This window comes from Anthonomus grandis, chromosome 4 (assembly GCF_022605725.1).
Source record: "Anthonomus grandis grandis chromosome 4, icAntGran1.3, whole genome shotgun sequence".
Taxonomy (NCBI): domain Eukaryota; kingdom Metazoa; phylum Arthropoda; class Insecta; order Coleoptera; family Curculionidae; genus Anthonomus; species Anthonomus grandis.
The window spans coordinates 31,547,107-31,572,915 of record NC_065549.1 but is presented as its reverse complement, the minus strand read 5'-3'; the positions used below and the strand labels follow the sequence as shown (position 1 = coordinate 31,572,915).

Below are 25,809 nucleotides of genomic sequence, written 5' to 3'. Positions count from 1 at the left end.
TTATTAAATGAATTATGATCATCCTGCCTTAGTTTGGCCACCCCTTGCTACCATTTTGATTGGTCCAATTAGGCACGTCAAACTGTCAAGTTTGTTACAACCGGTTGCCAAGCGACAGGACGCTAGCAGATTTGTCAGAAGAATTTCTCATTCAATTAGTTTGTAGGCAACCACCACTTCTCTATATTTTTTGTGTTTTGTGGGTTATAGGTTATGGCACAGAACACAAATATAGGGTTATGGTGTAGAACATCGGGCCCAGCAATTACAAAACAAAAACAACATTTATTTTAATACTAAAGAGGAATGTACTTACTAATTTTAAATAATAAATACCTATATACTATTTATAATTCGAAATTATAATCTTCATAATCAGAAAACAATGTTAATTAATAATAGGTTGTTTTGTAAAAACTTTGTTAAAATCTTTCACAAAAAGTTTCATACTTCTCCAGAAAGTAATAGTAAACCAGGCAAAGTATTACGAAAAATCATGGGAGTTGACCACAAGAAGAGGTGAATCACTAAAACTTCTTTACTGAAATATGTACTTACTACTCAAAAAAATACACTTTTAGAAAATATTATGGCGCTAATGATACTCCTCAGTTGCCTTCCGCAGAGCCATTTGGAAAAACAGCTTTAGGGGCAAAAATAACTGGTAATTCAAGGAGAGGAAATATTTTAAACAAAGTATTCATGAGGCATATTACTGACCTCATGGCAACAGGAGAAAACTCTAATGAACTTCTGGGATATGGCATTGAAATTAATAAAGTAAGTCCTGGGTTAGATTAAGCAAAGAAATAAACAATTATGAATGGTACTTATGTTCATAACTGTACCTCATTATATATGTATAACTTGGCCAAGTGCCAAAATAATAATTTCAGAAAAGTACATTTTTTAGCTTTCTTATATTGGGCTCAATTAATCATGAATATATATATTAGAATATATATTTATCAAAATAGCATAAGAAGTCTCCTTTGTGTCATTGTGCAGTAATTGTGCTTACAGAAACATTTGTACTTCATATTCTTATATATAACCCAGTACATATAAACATATACAGGGTGTTCATTTGAAAACTTCCCACCATGGATTTATCAAAAACCACTGTTTAAAAAAAAAAACGCCGAAATATGTCAAAAGGTTTGTCAAGGGGGACCACTTTCTAACCTAAAATTACTTTAAAGGAAGTGCTGGCTATGACATCATTGAGAGAAAGACATATTCGTGGTGATTTAACCTTTGTTTTTAAGCTTCAATGGTCTGATAGTATGCCCCAACCTTCTCGGTAGAATTAGCTTCAATGTCCCCTCAAGACTCTTGAGACGAAACCGACTATTTGCTTTGCCTTTTCACAGTACCAACTATACCACTCACTCCCCTATCGAAAGAACCTTAAATATTATTAACCATGAGGATATTCAAGTTGTGGGCATTGGCTTGTCTAGTTTTAGGAATCAAATTAGAGAGATTGTGTAAACTCTTCTGTTGATTTTATGTTGGTTTGCCTGTAAAAACATATTTGTATTTTAGCTATTTTAAGTTATGGTTAGGTGTAACTATAGAACATTGCAATATTTTTTTTTTTTTGTAATGGGGTTGATCCCATCTATTAAATAAATAAATAAATAAATAAATACTTCACGTCCTTTCACCCTCTGCCCCTTAAAAATTTTAAATGGCAAGGGGTATCGAGTAATAGCTTATTTAAAAGGTCTTTAGCTTTTTTTTTAAACAGTGGTTTTCGATAAATCCGTGGTGGGAAGTTTTCAAATGAACACCCTGTATATAACCCAATACCCAGATATATGAATCTTCTTCATATGCATGGGTATGATTTAATTCATAATGAATAGTTATGATGACTATAATCTATATTAAAAATGATTTAAACTACAAGCGTCATACTTTAACATTGGGTGTTGTTAAAGTTTTAAATTTCAAAGCAGTAATCGAGCAATTAAAAATCAACATTCTTGCAACTTCCAGTAACCTTCTACATATATAAAAATCTTACATTCCAATCTATATATTAATTTAATTATTGTTTCTGGACTTAAAAAATTGACACCCCCTGTTGATCTGTTTAGTACTTATTTTATACTTTGTTGTGAATATTGGTAGGCAAATAATATTTGGGATTAATATTTAAAATTTTATTAACTCAACACAAAAGAATACATTTTTGGATTTCTATTTGTCTATCTCAAACACCTTCCCCTCAAAGATTCAGTCTATGTGGGGCTCTTATGGATTGTCCGAACCGCAAACGCGTGTGAACTTGTGGTGTAGGGGTATCATTAATACTAACACTGTCATTTAAAATGGGTGAAGGGATTGGTGCCACAACATCACTAAACACACTACTAGGACTAACATCTGGTAGGTTCTTATTATTATTAGAGGTAACAACAAAATTGTCAGGAAGCAACTCAGGCTCATATAAAATTTTGTGTTCATCTTTACTAAATGAGGGTTTAATTTGCTGCGTGTTGTGCCTTACAATTTTATTGTTCTTTTCCTCCCTTACCCAATAAGATCTAGGCTCCATGGTCTTTTCTAAGATTACAGCCTTGTCCCAACATTTATCATAACCTGTTTTAATTACAACCTTTTAAAATCACAAGGTTTTCTATGTGCTAATTTGTCAAATTGAAGTTTAATTTTATCTTTTTGTTCACATAAACTTTTGTTGATCTTTTTGAATTTTAGGTTCTAACATTTTTAAGTTAATTGGTAATTGTAACCTACAGGCTCTGCTATTTAGTATCTCTGATGGAGATGCATCTAAACTGAATAGGAGAATTATTGTATTCCATTACCAGTTCTTTGAAATCACAATTATCCTCAATAGTTTTCCTTAAAATCTGTTTGCATATGCTAGCACTTTTTTCAACAAGTCCATTGCTTTGGTGATGGTATGGGGAATAAGTTTTAATTAAAATATCCTTACATTTATAATATTTCTTACAAGTGCTGGATACAAAAGGTAAATTGTCTGCTATGATAGACCCAGGATAACCAAAACGAATGAAAATGTTTTGAAAAGAGTCTATTATACTCACCGAAGTTTTGTCCTTTAATATGTTTAATTCAATCCAATGAGAAAAGTGATCTATCACTACTAGGTAAGCCTTACCTATAAACTCCAAAATATCTGCAGCAACTTTACCTAAGGTTTGGTACTAAATATGGCAGCAGAGGTTCTTTGAAATTTGTTGGCATAAACTTTTTAAAAGTTCTACACTGTTTTATAAATTTTTCAACATCATAATGTAAATCTATTCAATAAAATAATTTACGGGCTTTATGTATAGTTTTATTAATGCCAATTTATGTAAAATTTACATAATCTCAGATCTTAAACTAAGTGGTACAATAATTTTGTCGTTTACAAAAATATTATCTGCTTCTACATAAAAAGAATCTTTAAGTGTATAAAAGGGTTTAGATTTTGAGTCAATTTTATTAATCTTAGGCCACCCAGAATAATAATATTCATGCAGTTTCGTTAATGTCGCATCTTCACAAGTTTCAACCCTAAACTCATGAATTTTTTGATTAGTCATGTGTGTTGCACTTTGCAAGGTGCTTGGAAACACTGTGTACCATTTCAAGCATTTTTAGGTCAGGTTTCTCAGTAATATTTAAATTAGCCCTAGAAAGCATATCAGCGAACTGGACGTTTTTTCCAGGGACATAAATTACATTTAACGAATATTTCAGTAGTTTAAGCCTTAAATGTTGAAGCCTTACTGAGGCAATCTTATGACTAGGTTTTTTCATTATAAAAATGATTGGTTTATGATCAGACTGAACATCGACATTTCTGCTATAAATAAAATTTTTGCGTCCCATATAAAATGGCTAACAATTCGTTCTCAGTCTGGCTATAGTTCACCAATGATGCACACCCAGTAGTGGAAAGTGGAAGCCAAAAATTTAGGATTAATTGTTGATAGCAGCTTAAGCTTCTTAGCCCATATAAATAAAAAATTAAGCATTGCTCATATGTGTCTAAGAGGTCTGCATAATCTAACGTGCCACATTCCAGCCAAAACTAAATGCTTCTTATATAATACATTTATACTTTCTTTGTTTGACTATTGCAATCTAGTTTATACTAATGCAATTACTAGTGCAATTTCTAATTCTATCCAAAAATCGCAAAATTCCTTTATGAGGTTTTCTTATGGAATCTCATACAGAAGTCGCATAACTCCTTTTCTTAATCTTCACTCTTATCTAAATATGGAAAATAGGCGAAAATATCATTTATATTGTTTCATTTATCGCATAATCAAAACTGGGAAACCACCATACCTAAAAGAGCAAATTATATTATTACAATTTGTGATCACTCCCACAATATTAAATATTTTAATAGCTATAGAGTAGACCAACATCGTACAGGACAGGTGCGTATCAGCGATCTTTCAGCTTTGTTGCTATTCAAATGTGGAATCTTTTTCCTGATTATGCAAAAAATTACTCTTTTTATATAGTCAAAAAATATATTAAAAGGTTTCTTTTAGAATTTCAAATTAATACATAATACATGATTTGCATTTATAGTTCCTGGATATAAGTGTATTAGTATTAGATTTTTTTTCAAATGAATAATAAAAGAAGTACAATAATTTACGTACATGTGTGTGCATTGTTGATATCTCTGTTTTGCCGATGGTTGTGGGTAATTTAATTTAATATAATTTAATTTAACTTGAATTGTATATCCTGAAATAGTATTAAATATATTAGTTTTTTTCGCTTCTTCTTGCGGCTTCCTCTTCTGTTCGTCACCTACCCTTGCCTTTAGCATCCACATTGCGTTTTTTTTTAATTGAAAAAAGTAAATATTTGTGTTCAAAGTAAAATATATTATCTAAGGGTGCATCGCATAAATCCTTTTTTTAAAGGTTTTATGTATCGGTTCTTTTAAAATCGAGATGCATACCTATTTGCTAGAAAATTAACATTTTAATTAATTTGGTAATTGACATTTTGTTTTTTTTTCTTTGGCAAATAAATGTTTTTTGGATTAAATTTGAATCTTCATATTTCCAGAGTTAATGATTCGCAAGTTATTTTGGCTAGTAAAAGACCCAAGAATAAATTAACGTCTGATGTCGATGGTATAGTTTTCTAGTTAGGGATTGTATGAGTGTCCTGACATACATTTTTAACCTATATACCGTCTACAGGGCAAATTTTGGTAGAGGGAAAGATTGCTGGAATATCACCTATATTGAAAGCCAGAGATTCTGATCGAGTAACCAATTTGCAATACTTTGCAGTTTTTGTATCTAAGATCTTTGTTGTCTCCATCGACTAGCACGTATTATTTACTCGGCGATCTTGTGTTATATATTTGTCCAATCTGGTGATGTCTGTGAATTAATTGATGCTCATACTCAGTCAATGTCAATTATACTTTCAAAAAGCTTTTAAGCAGGTATATTATTATCTGTATGTATGAAGTTTTTGAATTGAAGTAGGTAAAAGTACAAATATAAATAAATATCAATCGATTAGAATAATCCGCCTGAGACAGGGCCTTAGTAAGGCAACTTTGTAATATTGCCCTCCTTTTAAATCCTGACCTACATCATTAATCCTCTTTACTACCGCATATGAACCTTCCCAGGGTGACATCTTTTTTCGAGGGTTCCACCCATACTTTGCCACCTAATTGAAATTCTGAAAAGTTTGCTTTAAAGTCGTATTGGGTCTTCATCCGGTTGCTTGTAATCATTAGTTGTTCTCTGACCAATTCGTGAACATAATGCAGTTTCATTTGTGTATCGTCCACATAGTCCTCCACTGTGACTTCCTCATTGCTTAAGGTACAAAACACCAAGTCACGTGGTAAACGAAGTTCTCTCCCGAACAAAACCTGGGCTGGTGTTAACCCAGTCTTATCATCAACTGCAGACCTATAGGCCAACAAGAACATTGGCAAGTAGACATACCAATATTTTACAATTTTCACCACCTTGGAAAGATGTTTTTCGATTGCCTTGTTGAATCTTTCCACTATGACATATGATTGCGGATGTAAGGCTGGTGTTCGTGTTTTGTAAATCCCAAGCAGTTCAAACGGCTTGGATTCGAAATTTTGTCCTTGGTCTAGAGGGACCCCCAATCTGCTGAAGACATTGTGCATTAAAACTTCAGCTACTAGCGCTTCTTGGTTGGGAAGAGTAAAGACTTCCGGCCATTTATTAAAATAATCTGTGGCGACCAGTATATACTTATTTCCCTTATTGGTCTCGGGAAATGGACCGGCTAATGGATGGAGATTTTTTTGAATGGCAGCCCTATATTATATTTCTTCATCCTATCTCTGGATTTTATGGTAGGGTCTTGACTAGGTGCACATTTCGGACATTTTCCGCAGCATTATTTTACATATTCATAGTAGTTAACCAAGTAGAACCTGTCCCGGATCGTATTCAGAGTCTTATTTACTCCCAAATGAGCTCCACTTACTTCAGGACCTGGTTAACTTTCTTTATTAGAATCACTAACTGTTTCTTAATGATTTTTCCATCAGGGCTCTGCCACGCTCTCGCCAACAACCAATCCTCGACGACTAGTAGGTCTCACTGCGCCCATAGTGCCTTAAATGTCAACCCCCTATCCGAAACGTCAGTCCATCTGGATCTTGGTCTGCCGTTTTCGTTCTCCTGAAGAATTGCTGATATGTCTTTGCCTTCGCGTTAGTCTTTTATTAACTCAGCAGTACTCCATCCTTCACTAACGTCAAATTTAAGACTTCTTATTTATGCCATACCTTCCTGTTATTCTATTTTGGCACAATGTTTGCATGTCGACTGACTTAATCTCTTCGGTTTTTATTTTCGAATAGGTCTACCCAAAGATTGTGAACTGGCTATTTATTGAAATATGAGGAAAATTATTAACATTGATTAAGAATAAGAGAGATCCCATCACTGATCCTTCAGGGACACCTGTGTTAGTTTTGATTTCATTGGAGATTTGGCCCTGAAAGGTCACAGTCTGCACCTTTTGCATCAAATATAAGCCGAACCACTTCAAACCTTTCATTGATAAAAATATAAAGAAAAAAAATGATATGCTAACAATCGATAAAAAATACGCAATAGATAATTCTATTCGCTTTTAAAGACATTTCGTCTTTTGGTCTAGTCTTGCATTGGAAATACCTAATTCATATCTTTTAGCTATTTCAAGTAATTTTTTATTTTACACCAGTAATTTAATGTATTAGTTTACATTTTTCAGGAATTGGAAATATTTTCTTAGGCTCTCCAGGCTTTCATAACAATTTGCTATGTCTTCCTGGCATTTGACGCAATTTGTTAAGTTTTTTAGTTTTTCAGGCAAATTAAGATGTGTGTCTATGTCCTAAAGACAGTTTTTGGTAATGATCAAAGTAAGAATTATCTAGAAATTTTCGTCAATTCATATTTTCTCAGGGGAGGCTTGGTCTTTTGTTTGCTACTGACTTGGATTTTGTGGCTTGGACATAGTATAAAATTAAGGTGTCTTGGACACAAACGGTACTTTGTTCTCTTAGTTTTTTAAAGCGTAAACCAAACCAATTTTCTAACACTTTCGTACTGACTTTCTTAAAATGGTTTATACAAGTCTAATTTACACCCGATTTATTTTAGATCATGATGAGTCCAGATAATGAACATATAAGGATCTTCTGGATAGCAAATGAATCTGCAGACTCAACGGAGGTAGAAAATATACTCAATAGGAATGCTGGCCGTTTGAGGCATGAATTGTCTACATTACGAGTTATGGGGCAAATCCCTAATATAGTTTTTGTAAAAGGTAAGGCAATAATTCCAGTGAATGACCTTTATTATCGGTAATATAATTTATCCCTTCGCCTGTTTAATTAAAATTTTTCCTGTTTCATTTATCTCAATATTTTTTAACTGCACTTAATATTCAAAATAAGTAAAGAAATAGAATAGGTAGCATATTAGGTTTTTTTTATGTTACTAGATACATATAAAGAGCAAAACTATATATATTTTTGCCATTTGATGGTTTTTATGACGCAAGGACATAGGGTGATGTTGCAAAACTTATTGTACTTGTGAAGAATCTCATTTAGTTTTTTATTATATCAAGTGTAGGGCTAAAAATTTAGATCTGATTTGGCTCATACGATTTTGGCGTTTCAGAGTTTGGACAATCCGCGTCAAACTAACTCGATGCTCTAAACGATAGACGCATAGATGATATGTGTGTAATCTAGAAAAAACAGTTGGTAGCAATACTGGCTTATCTTTTAACGATCAAAAATTTTGTTAGTTGGCTGTTAAAAGATTTTTGATTTCGGAAGGAGAAAATAGTGAATTAGAAAGCAACTGGTACCACAATCCAACATTTTCAGAAAGGTACATCAATTATTTTTCTCTACATCTATTAAAACATAATTGAAATATTATTAATAACTTAAAGAGTAGGGCAGCAACATCACTATCATCAACATAATATCATAAGGCAAACATGGAATTTATTCAGAAAATGCTTATAGATAACAATTATCTATTATGGTTATTTAAGAAAATTCTTTACAAAAAAAATAATACCGTCATACCACAATGAACAATTTCAAACGAAAACTTAAACTTAGATAAAAAAAAAATTTTTGCAGATTACCATACGTTTTTGGACTAACAGAACCACTAAAAGGACTATTGAAAAGTCCAAAACCTTAGCCAACAAGCAACTTACAATAACAAAAAAATGTTGTAACATAATTAAAACAAAGTACTTTTTAAAACGAAAAACGGAAACCCTTCTAATGTCATCACAAGTCATTTATCGCATTCCATGTAACAATTGTGACAAATTGTACTTTTTATATCAAATGCGTCTGGTGTAAAACATGCCTTATCCACCCATAATACAAAACGTAAAAAACCAGATTTTGCGATTTGATAGAGCCTAGTTCTATTGAACCCTGGCCGCCAAATAGATGTTTATTCATAATAAGTCGATTGTTCGTCCTTAACTAGCTGAAGTACCTTTTCAAGTTTTGACTGTTCGACAAAGTGCAATAAGCTTTTTGTGACATCGTGCCTGGTAGCATTAATGATACAACTCCATATATTTTCTGAATAGCCTAGTTTTTTGCTTTGCTGCTTCGTTTGACTGAAATTATCCATCATATCAGGGATTGCTGTCGTCGCTGATTTAGGTAGATGGTAATATGAATCCGAATGACATAATATTAAGTTAACTTAAACACTGATGAACACTCATTTATCATTAATAATGAATGACATATTAACAGTGTGTGACAATTTAAAGAAGTAAAATGTCGAAAATTGGAAATTACAAAATTTAAAGAAAAAATAATAGAAAAGATAAAGTTTTTTTAATAGAGTATGACCACCTCTGCTGTTAGTAACAACACATCTATTTCGCATGCCATGTAGCCATTGCTCTTGCATACAGTTTAGCAACTCTTTCCTTGCTTGGAACAATATTCCTTGATTTAAAACACTTCTTTTCAACATATCCCAAAAGTGCTCGATAGAATTTAAGTCGAAAAATTGCCCGGGCTATGGCCGTACTGAAATATTGTGCTGCTCCAAAAACTTTTTAGCGATTCTTGCAACATGTGGACGTGCATTGTGGTGCATAAGTACAAAATTTTCATTTGGTCTTATTTGCACTTTATTTTGCTCTTAAACGCTTTTCCACGGGAGCCAGATTAGTCTAAAAACTTAACGCCTTGGTACTTGTCAACTTCTTGAATGGTTTGCAAGTGAGAGGCGTTGCCAGGTGTTCGCTACATCCTGAGCCTTCTTGAATCAGGACGTAAACCAAATGGTAAAAAGAATGTATGCCCGTCCATTTACACTCTTACCAACTCTGATGTTCCTCAGCCCACCTAATCTTGCGCGATTTTCCACGGGATAGTAGAGCTCTTAAGGGACTTATTCTTTATTGTTTGAGCAATGACAATTACGCCATGAACATTTTGAGACACTTCTTAGCTGGTTGGTGGTAATATGGGGGTTTCGTAATGCCTGAAAGCAAATAAACCTATTATGTATAGGTTCTTTTGCTCTTGTTGGACCAGTATGTCTTTTTCTTACATCACTAGTCACTTCAAATTCATAACCTTCCCATAGTGGGGTAGAATTTACAGCTTCTGCGACGTCGCGGATGGTCTCTTACAACCGTATCGTACCAACAGCTCATAACTGTGTTGCACGATCAAGATGTTGCCTTTGTGTATTTGACTATATTGCACGCACGAATTACTACGAATTCTCACTACACTGGCACCAAAAAATTTAGTAAATATATTTTTCAGTTTACCAAATACACTTTGAAGAATTGAAACTATTTATTTAATGTAAATAAAAATAACTTAATTTTATGAATGTGATAAGGTATGTCTAGCTAACCCTAGACCACTTTGATGCAAGTATTATCCAAAGTCGTTGAGACATTCTTGGGCTTTAACTGTTGTTTTGTTAGTTTCACATGTCGCCGCCAGAGGACTTTTTTTTTTTAACATTTCGACAGAAATGCTAAATTTTCTCGAAAAATTTAAATGCATTGCTATGATTTTTTATTAATGAAAAAGTAGCTACATGATGCCCAAACAGGCTGGCGAAAACCGCATCTCGATATCTTATTCCTAATCTAAAATTTAGGCCAAAGAAAATGTTATACGAAAATCCTATACTTAATTTTTTTTGAAAATTAATAGCAGGCCAAACAGGCCAACAATTTTAATTAATTTTAGAATGCACCCATATCATTTTGCATGAAGCCTTAAAAGAGGAGGACTTCGATCGGAGGTTGGACTATTGTCGTCATTGGGTGTTGGGTATATCGAAATAATGGTTAATATATCGAAATTCTGAAAAACTTTACTTTTTTTATATTCAAGATCACAGTTACGATCACCTAGCGGTCATTTTAGAAACTTATCTATATAGAATATTTTCAAGGTTTTTCTCGTGGCCGTTTTAGTAATAATATTTTTCACCGCAAGCCCTTTTAACAACATGTTTAAAGGGAATAATAATAATTCGAAACATGTGATTGAGTACTATCTCGCTAACTCATTCGGGAAAGATTTCGATTTTCGAATATTGAAATATCCTCTGTTAAAGTAATGAATAACCCATAGAAGTTTGTTTTCTTAATTTTGAATCACCCTGTATATACTATGTCTTTCAGATAGGAATTATTATAAAATAATGGAGGTTCAAGAAAGGCTGCTAAAAGCAGACTTCGGAGAAGAGGAAAACTATGAAGACAAGCTGAAAACGGATTTTGAAATATTAACCACTTTAGAGTTCACCGGAAATCAAGTATGTAAAAACATCTCGCAACATAAATAATATTTAATAAAAACATATTTAAATTTTAGGGCAAAGAAGAAACCAATTTAGAAGATATCCAAGATATGCCACCTATGCCACAAAACGTGTTAGGCTTAGAACATGATGCCATTCTTAAGAGGGTGAGTATTGATCTCTTATCTTTTTCTGCCAACGCAATATGAAAAATTTAACATCTAAATAAGACACTTTTAGGGCTCTTTAAAAGACTTCTAAAAATATTTGATATCCAGGGTGCGCAACGTTATTTTCTTTTTTTAAAATACAATTAAACATATATTATGAAACATATTTTTTTTTAGTTTTTTTTAAGGAATTTAATTAATTACATATTTAAAGTTTCGTTTTACATAGTTTTGAAAATCATATGTGGTAGGTGACGGTCCCTATTTTCCTTACATTGAATAAGGCGATTTCTAGCGTTTGTCATGACCCTTGCCAGCATAGCATAGCGTGTATGATGGCAAATTCTGCCTGTATGTTGGCTTTTTGTTCTTGTAGGATTCTTGAATCCTGAACATATGCCCGAGATTTCAAAAATCCCACAAAAATGGGCTTCATCGCTGTTAAAAACCATTGCGTCCTCAGAAACGTTTTCGAGAAGCGCCTCACATGCATTTCTTGGAGAATTAAAATCGCGGTCGGAGAGCTTCTGCACAAACTTGTATGGATGGGTATTTTGCAAGTTCTTACTGCCTCAATGTTCTCAGATGATCTGATGTGCCGAGAGACCCCAGTTTTTAGTCTTGTGGTATACCAGGTTTGTCTAAGCATAATAATTCCTGTCTGGAATGGGGCCTAACGGGACTACGTTAAAGCAATTACAGAACGTCTGTTCGAAAAGTAAGTCTCCACGGCAAACGCACACTGTTCAACGCATGGTGGCGACTGACTGGGATGTAGAGGTGTTTCGGTCGCAAACGAACTAGTTCAAAAGATTTATTCTCAAAAATTAACTAGAAGATTGAATCAAGTATACTAAAAAAGAACAAATTAGTTAAAAAACTAATCGCACATGCCGACAGACCGATCGACGGCGCACAATGTTGCACCCAATGGACAAAAGTCCTAAATGCAAATATCGCGTTTTATACTTTCAAATACCTAAAATTCTCAAAAAATATCTCTTTTATCCAAAACTAACAAAAAATGTAGCCGACCATGGCTTGTTTACATTTTTTCAATTCTTAAATTAAAATAAATGCTCTCGTCAGTGTTAAATTGCAGCTCAATACCCTAAGACTAAAAAAAATTGTTGTAAGGTTAGTAGGTGAAAAATTGTAATAGCTAATAATGGACGGTATTAATAAAGGTACGTAGTTTAATCTATTCTAAATATTTTATAAGTTCCGTTTGTTTTTCTTAAATTATTGTTACAGTTTATTTTCGTCAGATACATAAAGAATAAGAAAATAAAATGAATCTAAAATGTTAGCGAAAGCATAGCTCGATTATAGAACTTTAAGAGGCAATTTCTAAGTTATTCTGGTGCTAAAATTAATAAAATAAACAGTTATCATTTCAGTATTAATTCTATTTTTGATATCAATAATTTTCAACCCTTATGATGAAACTCAAATTATTAATCAAAACATTAATTTTTTTTAATTGTTTTGATTTCACTAGTGTCAGAAGTCATATCCTAGCCAATAAGATCCCAGCTCATTCTCCTATATCCCTACTAAAACCATTTCTGGCGCGAAAATCTTTGACCTCTAGGAGTCTTGAAGAACAAGCCTTTGAAGAAGGTTGTTTCTTGGTATTTTTGCCGATTTTACTCCAATGAAAAGTTGAAAACTTACCTTTTGGGTATTTTAGTTTGTAGATACTAAATGCCATACCGTAATAGTGCAGGATTATAAGTGGTGTAGTTAAATCCCAACTTTTTCAAGGTTCTTTGTTTAAGTGTCCAGTTTTGTGTTCCCGAGAAAAGGCCAATTCCATTGGTAAGTCCTAATATTTTCATTTGGCATCTTGGTTTATGATAATCTACATATTACACATGTAATTTTATATAAGTAGACTCACGCATACCGTTAAGTTTAACCATCAATGCTTATATCTACTTACTCTATTGGCGATTTCTCAATCTGGGTATTCTTCCACTTTCAGGTTTTTTTTTATCCCCCGGTATGGTCTTTATCCGCTATTATAAGAGGTAGAAATCTCCACTCATCTACTCCAATAACGTCCACCACATCTACATTGACATTCACTGTTAAACCGATCCACCCAGGTCCCCCATCGCAATCATGCAGCCCTTTTGGAGCCAGGTTTGATCAATGTTTGTGACGTTTAGTGAACCATGTAGTCAGTAAAACAACCTAACCAGTAAACCAGTCCTATCAACATTCATAAGCTTTATTGTAGTATATTAGACTAAGTACTAACCTCAAAATTACATTGTTATCACTCTCATTATTAGATTTTACTACCACACCGTTGTTTTGAATAGTTTCATAATAACTAGGTGCATATTAGTTATTTTATTGAAATAGACCGTATAGATCTTGTAAACTGGATAAATAGGCCTCTTTCGAAAGTACTCACGCGAACTTTTAGCCCCAAACAACATAATATAAGATTTTAGTCTTGATATAGGCACTATATTTAGGAAGGGCAGCATAACCTGTTTTTAAAATAATAAGTTTGATTATTAATTTTTCTTTTAATATAGATTCACTTAAAACTGTCTGTTCTTCCTTGTGAGATTTTCTTTCAGGTTTATAGGTATAGTGCTTTTAGTAATTTCCTGTTTTCTTGGTCATCGGGATTTTCTTATCCATCTGGGATAAAACAGGTGGTGCTTATATTTTATATGAACTCTTGTTGAATCCACGCCACTCTACCAAAGTGGTTAGTGCTAGTCGGCTTCCCTTTGAGAAGATCCCCTGAGCTGTCTCTAGTCTATAGTAAGTCTCCCTCCTTCCATCGGTTCCCTTGTACCCATTTTCTAACCCTCACTTCCCATATCTTTACTCTCCTTTTTCCTCCCTGTTATTACCCATCCCTCCATTCAAATTTCATTTAATCCAAGTATAATTAAAGCGATATTAAAGTAGTTATTGATTAATTACAATTCCTTATTAATTCTTTTTTTTTATTTTTTTTATTTTTATTTTTTTTTATTTAACATTATCTTACCCAAAAATAGAAAGATATACAAACATTTTAATAAAAAAAGATTGTTTAAGCTTTGCAAAAAAAGTTATCGTATGTTATTCAAGATTTTTGGCTCATAAGTACTTGACCTATTACACTTCATATCCTGGCATATGTTATCCGCAACGGCCTGCAACGGACTAAGATATATATTTTTTAGCTGTCCCTTTATTTGAAGAATGGTGTGCTTGCGAAAAACATGAAAGGATAGAAAAAATTTTGTTAAAAATAAGATCGTACGTTTTGTTAAAAATAAAACAGTGTTAGTTTTTGTCGCCAAGTTAATAAATGGTGGCATGACTGCTTCCGCTCACGAAAAAAATTTGAACGAGACCATGCAGTCTGGCTTAATGGCAATATAACTATTAATTTAAATAAACGCCCTATATCTGATCAAGAGAAACCCTCTAGTTCAATGCGAAGACCCAAAAAGTCATTCGCAGAATTGTCAAAAGAGAAAAAAAAAACGACGAGTAGAGCCTCTAGTCAAAAGTTACTCCCAAGAAGAATTATGTTTTGCCTCCCAAAGAGTGACACAGTTTTCAGCTAGCGAGCAGGTTACAGCCAACTCTGCTTAACAACCAAAAAGGCCATAGCATTATACTACGACCTTGATTTGACTGTCAGAAAGTACGGCATTTTACGATCCGTTGTAAACGCAATACATCCCGACTTTTTCCCCAGCTGTCGATCCCTACTTGCAATAAAAAGTAAATATCTACCTAATAATAAATAATTTCAAATTTAACTGAACGTAAAACTACTGACTTAAAACTTATTTGTAAATGGGGTTTCGACGGTAGTTCAGGGCATAGTCAATACAAGCAAAGATTTACATCCTTTCCTAATGCCACTGATGAGTATATGTTTTTAATAGCTATGGTTCCCTTAACACTTATCGATAGTAGTAATAATATTGTCTGGTCTAATCCTAAAACTTCCTCAACATTTTACTGTCGACCCATAAAATTTTCATTTATTAAGGAGAGTGCTGGTATTATAAGGAAAAACACGTGGTTGAATTAACTCTCTTAAATCATATGAAACTTTGGTGGAGGAGGCAAATTTTAAAATATCATTTAAGATGCTTTTTACAATGTTTGATGGTTGTGTCGCTAATATCGTATCTCAAACAAATTCATCTGCGAAATGCATCATTTGCGGAGCCACTCCGAAAGAAATGAACCTTAACTCAGTTTTTACAAAATCTCCAAAAGGTGAAAACTACCGTTTTGGTATTTCAACTTTGCACTGCTGGATTAAATTTTTTGAATGTTTGCTACATATAGCTTATCGATTGCCAATCAAATCCTGGCAAGTAAAAGAAGAGGAAAATAGGAAAATTGTCGAAAACACAAAAAAATCTATTCAAGAAAACTTTAAAAGTAAGCTGGGTCTTATTGTTGATAAGCCAAAGCCGGGATATGGTTCCACAAATGATGCTAATACGGCAAGAACATTTTTTCAGAATCCTCTGTTAAGTGCCGAAATAACGGTAATTAGTGAAGATCTAATAATTAAATTACATATGATTATAAAAGTACTAGCTTTGGGATTTAAAATAAATATTGCAAAATTTAAAGCTTTACTTAATGAAACTCACTCACTTTATTTAAAACTATACAATTGGTACTATATGCCTAGTTCGGTTCACAAAGTTTTAGTGCATGGCTGCGATATAATCGATTTTTTTGATTTACCTATTGGGCAACTATCGGAGGATGCCTTGGAAGCTAGACATAAGGATATCAGAAAAACTCGATTACATAACAGCCGGAAAACTTCTAGAACCGACACCAATAAAGACATATTAAGACATCTTTTAATGTCTTCTGACCCCGAGCTAGCATCTCTAAGGCAAATGAAGTCAATTAAAAAAAGGTCTGATTATTCAGATATTAAAGAATTTGTCCTCATTGACGAGTGTCTAAACGATTCTGGATTGTCCGATAATTTCAGTTCAATTACACTCAGCAGTGAAGATGAAGATATTAGCGACACTGACACTGTTTAGGACAATTTATAAAATTAGCATTTTTTTATTTAGGATTGTGCAAAAAATCTTTGTTAAAAATATTGAAGTATATTTTGGTTTTTAGTTTATTATTGTTCCACTTTCTGTACAAGATTGCAGGTACATATATTTTTTTTCATTTACTTTGTTTTCAAATAATACAGAGCGTTTTTCACTTTTTTTTAACCATAGAAGCACAGGCGAATCTAGGGATCAAAATTACAAAAAAAGTATTTTAGTTCTTTTTTTTTATTTTTTTTTCTAAACTTCTTCACTAGATTTAAGTTTATCCCAAATTCGGATTACTTACCTTCGCACACCAATAAACACAACCTTCGTATACCAATTTGCATATTGATACTTCTAACCGTTATAACATTATGCTATAATTTCTAAAATTAAGTTTTGCTTTTAACACCCTGTACAGTTTAAACAGCTAACATTTGCCACCACATTTATGAAACAAATATTCTTATTTATTCCTAAGTATCACCGGTTGTTCTATGGCATATAATTTATTGGACACTTTGTATATTAGGTGCCGTATAAAGTTTTAAGGATTTAACCTTAATACAATTTTAGTGTAAACCGAGAAATACACCTCTAAAATCATCTTCATTATTAAACGGGCAACTATTTATTGAAATATAAAGTTATGGTACTCTTTTTTGTTTTTATTACAAAATACAAAATATATTTTTGAAAATCTTTCTTTATTTTTGTCCTAAACTCCCTATCTGGCGCAACACTGTGCGGCGACGCGACAAAAAACACAGTGATGCGACAGATGCAAGCGTGCGAGTCAAAGCGAGATAGAAAACCTAAGCCGTTTACACATTACTGAATGCCGATATGTGCTTAGGTGCTGATGAGATCGAGGACTCGGATGTTTTCTTTTATTTAATGGTATTAAAATGGGATGGTTAGATGAATAGGCCTTCCGTATTCGTTTTTATGACCGATTAGTTGTGTAGGTTGTTTTAATTATTTTTTATATTTAAATATGTATAGGTTAAATTTTTTTCTTGCTTTAGAACGTGCATATCCTAGAAGAAAGGGTCAGGTAATTTAGCTGCTTGTACTGTATTCCCTCATCTAAACCTAAGGGCTCTAGCTCATGATGATTAAAATGAAAATGAAAAAAATATAAAAACGAATAAACAGATAAGTTTCTAATTTAAAATTTTATTGCATCACGTTACATATAAAATAGGTATATTTTTTAAAACTAAAAACTGTCTTTTAGGTTAAATAATACATCTTAAATCCTAAATTTTCCATCGTATCTCAGCCTTATAAGCACAAAACACAAATATAGACCTCTAATATGATTTTATTACTGCTGGCAGTAATAGCTGCCGAGGAGCGAATTTACATAGTGTACCACGTAGAGAGCATCGGGTCTATAAGCTCCCCCCGAAGCTAGTTCAGCAGTGAAAATGTCTTTAATGCGGTATAGAATGTAAACAGACAATGCGCAAAATGGGGTATAGTCAATAACACCTCTACAAAAGGACAAAGCGCTCCAAAAAATTTTGCTCGTGACGTCACACGTTTGGGCCATGCACTTCGGGTTGATTTTCGCGTGAATTCAGCTGTTGACGCTGCCGTTGTTCGTCCACGGAAGGCTGCCTGCAACGCTGCCAGACTTTGCAGATTGCCGTAAACGTTAGGATGATCTATTACTATCTTAAAATAATTAAATCTATATCTTTAACTGCTCTTACTTTACAATTTAGTTAAAAAGTGCATCCTTATTTCTCTTTTTATAAATTAAACTTCCATTTTTTCAAATTTTATCATTTATCTAATACCACAGATGTAAATAGCTACTTGCCAATAGGAATTCCTTCTATATAAATCTGACAACGGCACATCTACTAGTTGTGCCACCTGATGAAACGAGAGGTTAGGTTGTTTATATTTATATTTTGTGGTTGCCGGTATTTCTGACGAGATCCTCAGTAATCAATAGCTCATTTTTGTGTTTTTTTTTTAAAATCGGAACTGTTTATTTCCGCGAAACGTGTATGTTATATTTATGTAAACTCTTCGCGTACTTTTAAATCGCAAAATCGTAATTTCGGACTAGAAAAATCCTCGGAAAAACCGGTTCTCGGTGGCGGTTTTATTTGTTTATTTTAACTGTTGACTTTAGTACTTGACTTTAATACTTTAGTTCGTGTTTAATTTAATATTTTTCTCCTAGTTCGGCTTGTAGTTAATACCAGAGTGTAAATATGCCTCAAAAATGTTATGTTCCGGGTTGTAACGGAAACTATAAAAATGGACCTAAAGTGAATGTCTTCGGTTTTCCTAAGGATATACCTAAATCTAAGGGGAAAATGGGTAAAAGCCATACACAGAGATGACTTTGAGCCCACAAACAACACCAAAGTATGTGAAGCTCATTTTCCTGAAGGTAGTATAATAAAGAGTACTTTATTATACATTTTATTATACATATTAAGTTCAAGATTCCAACACAGGTAAAATTTTTACAATAGAATTACTAAAACCACGGCTTTTGAAACTTTTTTATATAGCGAGCCAGTTTGTGTTTTAACATCAAAATTTAAAACTTCATATACTTCCCTTCATATAGTTTAGATGATTTATATGCAATACTTGGAGCAATAGACCTTACTATTATTACCCTTCCTTTGGAGGAAAATGTTACCAATAATGACAACCACGTCTGTGACTTAAATCCAAATACTGCTATACCGAGACTGCTACCAATACCCTTGGCAATACTATTCTCGATCATGCCAAACCATCAAATGACATAAATAAAATGAAAGGTGTGTTCGATTTTGTGTCAAACATACTAAAAAGTTTTAAAAACATTGAAGACAACAAAATAGTGCATTCTTTAGATTTTATTTGTGAACAATTAGCTTTGCTTACAACTGCAAAGGAAAGGTACAGATATTCAAGTAGTACAATAATTTTGACTTCTATAATCTATACTATTAGCCCTCATGCGTACAAGTATTTAAGGGATTATGGATCCCTAATTTTACCACATCCTCAAACTATAATGGGTATTTGTAACAAACACATGACCGATCCCCACATAGATGAAAAAAAAATGTTTTTAACTTATGCTCGAAATGTGTTTAGTTTACTAAAGGATCATGAGAGATTTGTGACACTACTTTTGATGAAATTCATATTGACCCTTACATGGACTCTAAAGGCGGTAATATCACTGGAACATCAGTCAATAATAAGTCTCTAGCTTCTTCGGCATTTACTTTTATAATTACAAGTGTGTGTTCCAGCTTTAAGGAAGTAGTTCACATAGCTCCCATCTCCAAAATTACATCAGACATACTTTATAATTTTATTAAGACAATTATTGAAAATTTAGAGGAGATTGGGTACATAGTTTTTTAATAGTGTGATAATAATGCCATTAACGGAAAAGCCATTAGTCATTTTTCAACTGCAGACCAACTTAGCATTGTTTATCCTCATTTCATAGATAATCAGAGACCATTATTTTACCTATTTGACACAGTTCACTTACTTAAATGTGTATTTAATAATTGGCTTAACTCTAAACTAGACCAAAAATTTTATTTTCCTGATTTTGACACCTCAAAGAAAAAATGTGCTTCTTTTTCTTTTTAAAAAATTACATGAACTGGAGCATATCTAAGCTTTTTAAACTTTTAAAGTCAATATATGTATTTATGTGTATATAATAAGATTTTTTACTACTTGATGGTATAAAAAAATACCTAAATACATATGTTGAATTTTGGCGCAGATGTAGGGGAGTTGGGAGTCTGCATTTAATATTACACCATAATATTTAATCTGACATTCAACCAGACTAAAACATACCTTTGAATGTTTCCTGAACTCTATTCTATTCCTAGCATTTTTTAAAATAAGCCAGATATTGAGATATTAGCATATGAAGTCCCTTGGTTTTTTAAAAATCGGTGGCCCACATCGATAACGTCACGCGCCAAGCACTAAGGCCTTGTCTTTGAGTGGTTGTTGGTATAGTACGTAATTGCGTTCTAGACTGAGTAACGGGATAATTTAATAGCAAGTATATCAAGAATATATATATTCTTTATATACATAATAAATGATGAATATTAATTATTTGTTTTTAGTTACCAAATTAAAAACATATTTCAAAAAAAAAAACATTTTATTAAATATATGGCGTACTATTAAAATAATTGTTAAATACAAGTTAGAAATTTAAGAACTAATGTCCTTTAGCATTTGGGGTATTTTCGGCAATATTTTTGCCCAAGCACCTTTTCTTCTTTGCGGGTCTGCTATCTCCTGAAGGTCTTCCTGACTGCCTTTTTTTTTGGGAGCGCGAACCATGAGCCCTTCTCGATAAGGCTGTTGGTTGTACTTTAATAAACTTGCTTTTTCCGCAGTTTATTGTAGTGTTTGATAGAAAAGTTTTTAGCTGCTGCTCTGTGTCAATATGGTTCACTTTTTTATTAAAGCGAGCTAATAATTCCATCATCTGGGTGCTTTTATATTTTTCTGTCAAACGTAATAATTTTTTCACATTTGTTCTCAATAAAGTATGTTGATCCTGAAAACTGTCTTCTCTAAACTCTTGAAGCTCAACAAATAAATGTGTGGCGTTATTTGTAACAATGCTGTTTGATGATTGAGCAGCTATATTGGGTTTTTTAAAAATTGGGTCATTATCCATATCGAGAAAAAAATTTTGGGGAATATTATTTCCCAGGGCCAATTTTGCCAGGTCGGCTTTATCACTTGCATGTATATAGGTAAGTACATAAATTGTAAATTTGTTTTTAAATGGACGGCAAATATATGCTTGCAAAACTTGCCGCTAAAACCTTCAGGACAGTCGCATGACTCACTCTGTATATTAACCGAATAGAGAAGTTGCTCATCTGATCAAGAGGACACATGATAAATATTCTGGGATACATCAATCACCATCAAATCCTTTGATTTTTTTATGAAGTCCATATAGCTGATACTAGGTTTAGTCACTCGGCCGTTAGCAAACTTTAGAAGTCTTTTTATGTGATATTCTTCCATGATAGTTGTCACAAAAGTTATTAGACCCATGGCGTTATAAACTTTGCATCTTTCTAGAATAACGTCTTTGAATATTCTTATGGAGCTCTCAGCATAATTATTTGTGTTGTTTCCTCTAGTAAAAAAATTTGCCCTGAAACATAAGCACCATTCTTGTTTTCTTGTCCAATACCATATATTTCATTAAATTTGGGTATTTCTTTGCTACCTCATCATCTTTCAGAATATCGTAATGCTCATTACATTCTTGTATTGTATTTGCAAATAGGATATTTCTAACTAAATTCATTAAAAATGGTCTGTGATCTTTACGAATATTCTGTTTGATGCTCCAAAGCCATCTCCAAATCGATTGACAAACAAGGAAAATACATAATAACATGCAAGATTTTGGAAATACATTTCTCAAAGCATTTCGCTCAGTTGTTAAAATAACTTTTGGGAATCTATTACCAAAGAATGCATTCTTCCAATCGCATTCAAAATTAATTTGAATATTTTGATGTATTCTTCTTCAGTTTGCGAATTATGTACAACACATGCCAAGGGTAAGGCACCAACTTGAGTGGTAGTGAAAACAAATTTAACCGATGAATTTCCTTGTTCACAAGAGCCTGTCGAATCTATAAAGCAAATTTGAAAATCGCTCGTTTCATTAGGGTTGTAATGACACATATGATCATAGGATTTTCTATAACAGTAACAACAATTCCTTTCGATTTGTATAGTTCTTCGTTACATCTTATTATTGCGAATATACTCTCATATGTTCGATCGCCATATCTTGTTATTCTAGAAAAAATATTGCTGTATTAGGAGTAGAAGTGACAAGCGAAAACGGATCCTAACAGAAGGTGTTATATAGAATTGAGGGGCGTCCTTAAAATTTTACTTGGTGGTTCTATATTTGAGGTACAAACCAAACACAAGATTTTTTAAATTGAACACCCTGTGTATTTTAAGTCTACCTTTTAAGACTTCATCTCACTTTCCCAAGCATTTGGGACATATCCCAACCTTTTGGAGACAATCTTTATTAGTCTGTTCAAAATATTAAGGTTTTATGGGTGTGCCCAAAAATATTCAATTTAGGGGTAAATGTGATAACGTTCTAGTACATTGTGAGATCTACCCTAAAAGAATAAAATTTTCAGAGTTTTTACCTTTTAAATGAGTTTTCAGATAATTGAGTTATAAAGAGACCTTAAAATGCAATTTTTTCAAAATTGGCCTCTGTTTATTAAAAAGAAAGTAAGCTAGGAGAATTTAGAAAACGACATTTAGTTTCACAAAAAAGTAGCACCGCGACTCTCTATCTTCATCAATAAGAGAGATACCCCCCTAAATAAATTTAAAAAGTGCCAACCTGTATAGAATAGATATAGATTTAATTATCTTACCTCTATTTGTCATAAAGGTTATAAATTTGACGATCTGTTGGATTAAGGCTTGAGTTAGCCAAAGTGGACACCATTTCTGTTTCATCATTAGAATTCGCTATAATATTGGATTCATGAAAATTCTTTGCAGCAGTAGGTGAAAGGCCGTCTGTAAAGTATTTAATAAAAGTTTTCTTCGTCAAAGTAGACATACAAAGATATGACAGCGCTTCCGCCACCTCAATTCGATGTGTATGGTGGCAAATAATCTAGAAATGTTCGTATAATTATTATTGAGCACATTACAACTTTTTTATCCTATAACAAACCTGTATTTAAGCATTCAGACCATTTTTCAAATAATGTCACGTAGGATAGTAGCTTTGGTTATTTTTAAAATTTTTATATCAATTTGTGCATTATATCCCTTCTTCCTGTCCCGAAAATTTTGCGAAAAGCTAATTTTTGTACATTCGGAAACGTTCTTCTAACTATCCAGTTTGTACATGTCTCGGCACTAAATTTTTCCATAAAACTCTTAACTTCTTCTGTATTATCACTCTCCATTATTTTACATCTAACTAGAGCCTTATATTCTGAAGAACTTTTAAATTCCAAACTCTCTATTTCTACCTCAGGTTATAGATTTTTTAATAAAATCTCTAACGCACTTTGCTCACCCATCTTGATCTGTTGTCACTCGCAACGGTCGCGAAGTAAATGAACGAGATTATCCCGAATAATTATTAGAATTTATAAGAATATTTACGTCGGCGATATCACGCTGTTTCACGCCATTCACCGCTTTTCTGAGAAACCAACTACAAATTATACCGCATTTGGATTTTCTAACTGCGTTAGTGAAAAAAGCGCTAATCATCTGAAATTTGGGCGGGGCTTATAGACCCGAAGCTCTACATGGTATACTATGTAAATTCGCTGCCGGGGATGACGATCGCGAGGATTTATTTTTTAAATTTAGGATTTTAGCCAATTGCAACGCAGCATCCTACGGTTGGGTTGCACTTTGATTGGTTTAAATCGTATTCGTCAGTGTGATACTGGCTTTAATCGGTGTCGGATTGTAGATTTATCGGGGAATCCCCGGTCTTGTTTTGATGTTTTAGTATTCATTTATGAATATAGGTCCTACCCCTATAATATTCTTCTATCGTTATAGTGATTGTTTTTCTATCTCACCTCTGCTGGATGGGAACAAAACTTTGGAACCACGGCTGTCAAATGATACCACTTCCGCTCCACTACGAACTCTACAACTTAAATGAAGGACATTTAAAAAAAGGAAATTATGTTGCCACACCCTGTACTAGACTTTCCTGCCCTTCAGCTGTAATATTAGATATTACAAATATAACGAAATAAATAAAATTGACGTCACAAAAAATATCATTAAATTAGAACTATTTTGTTCTCTGTTTGTTAATTATTTTTGGTCCGTTATATTTTCGCGAATTTATATTTTATTTTCTGTTTTCATTTCTATCTCACGACAAATTTTAGGTAAGAAAAGGCATGACTGCATCAAAAGCGCCTCAGAGATCATCGGAAACTTCTGGTTGGGCCAAATGGTCAGAATTCAAGCAGGACCAGCCAATCAATATGGATCCGGTGACGTTCGCTAATCAACAAGAACAAAGAAAAGCTTTTAAAGCGTTTTTGCAGAAAAGACAGCTTCTTCGCTCCAAACAGAATAAGAAAGATAAACGGTTTAACCTTGAAAAAGAATTGATCGAAGACGAAATGCAAGAGAAATATCTGCAAAACGTAGGAGAGGAAATACAGATAGAGGAAGAGGATTTTATTTCGGAGGAGCTGGATGAGTATAGATAATAATCCTTTAAATAATAATAAATATTTTAAAACAGAATCAAACAGCCTAATTTATTATATCATTTTCTTTTCAGCAGATTTCTGTATCAGACGATGGGAAATTTGAAACGCGGCTGATATTTCATAAATTAAAAAAAATTAACGGATCTCAGTTTTTTAAATGTATATACTCTCGTTTATTGAAATTCCCATTTTATACAACTCTCGCCAAATGCAACGCGACACTTTTGTTTATCGCAACTTTACAGGCATCATCGCCACCACTCTGCAGTGTAGCGTAACTCCGACTAATCAAACGCCGAAGTGGGAATGGCGCGAGTTTGAATTGTTTGAATTAAACCAATATTTACATTATGTAAATTAATGCAGATCGTATGAAATATCACGTGCAAATTCATATACAAGGTGTCCATTTAATATCGCGGTGCTCGATTGCGAATAAACCTTGAAATGGAAAAAGCCTTTAATAAGGGGAATGTTAATTTAGTTAGAGGGGCTACTTTTTAAAATTAGTTTGGTTGATGCAGGGTCTCAAAAAGGGTGGTACATAATTTTTATTTTTTTTTTAATTAATATTTCACTCAAATTTTAATATGAACCGCCAACGTTTTTTTTATCTTTTCAAAAAATCTATGCAGAGTCCTTGGCTAAGTCACCGAACATAAACTAGAATAGAAGGATCACTCTAAGCACCGCCCAAAATGTTGCCTTTCTCACTCGCTTTCTGATGCTACTCTTTTTTGCTGCCCGGTGGCGACTGCGTTATACAGGGGCGTCTTCAATATTAGAACTATAATAGCGTTGTGCGGAAATTTTGTACTTTAAAAATGCCGGCGATATGTTGCGTAGATGGCTGCAGGAGTAAAAGGGGATATACATTTTTTTAAAAATAAAAATGGATTAGTTTACAGAAAAAAATACACGCTTTTCTTCAGTATTTATTAAA

The 25,809-nt window shown here is 33.1% G+C and overlaps 1 protein-coding gene across 1 annotated transcript; it reads left to right on the top strand.

Moving 5' to 3' along the window:
* Positions 1–226: 226 nt before the first annotated feature.
* Positions 227–24,905, top strand: LOC126735556 (putative ribosome-binding factor A, mitochondrial). Its single transcript, XM_050439590.1, has 6 exons — positions 227–519; positions 582–780; positions 7,677–7,845; positions 11,233–11,366; positions 11,426–11,518; positions 24,534–24,905. The coding sequence occupies exons 1-6, from the start codon at positions 386–388 to the stop codon at positions 24,861–24,863; spliced, it is 1,059 nt and encodes a 352-aa protein (XP_050295547.1). The 5' UTR covers positions 227–385; the 3' UTR covers positions 24,864–24,905.
* Positions 24,906–25,809: the final 904 nt, after the last annotated feature.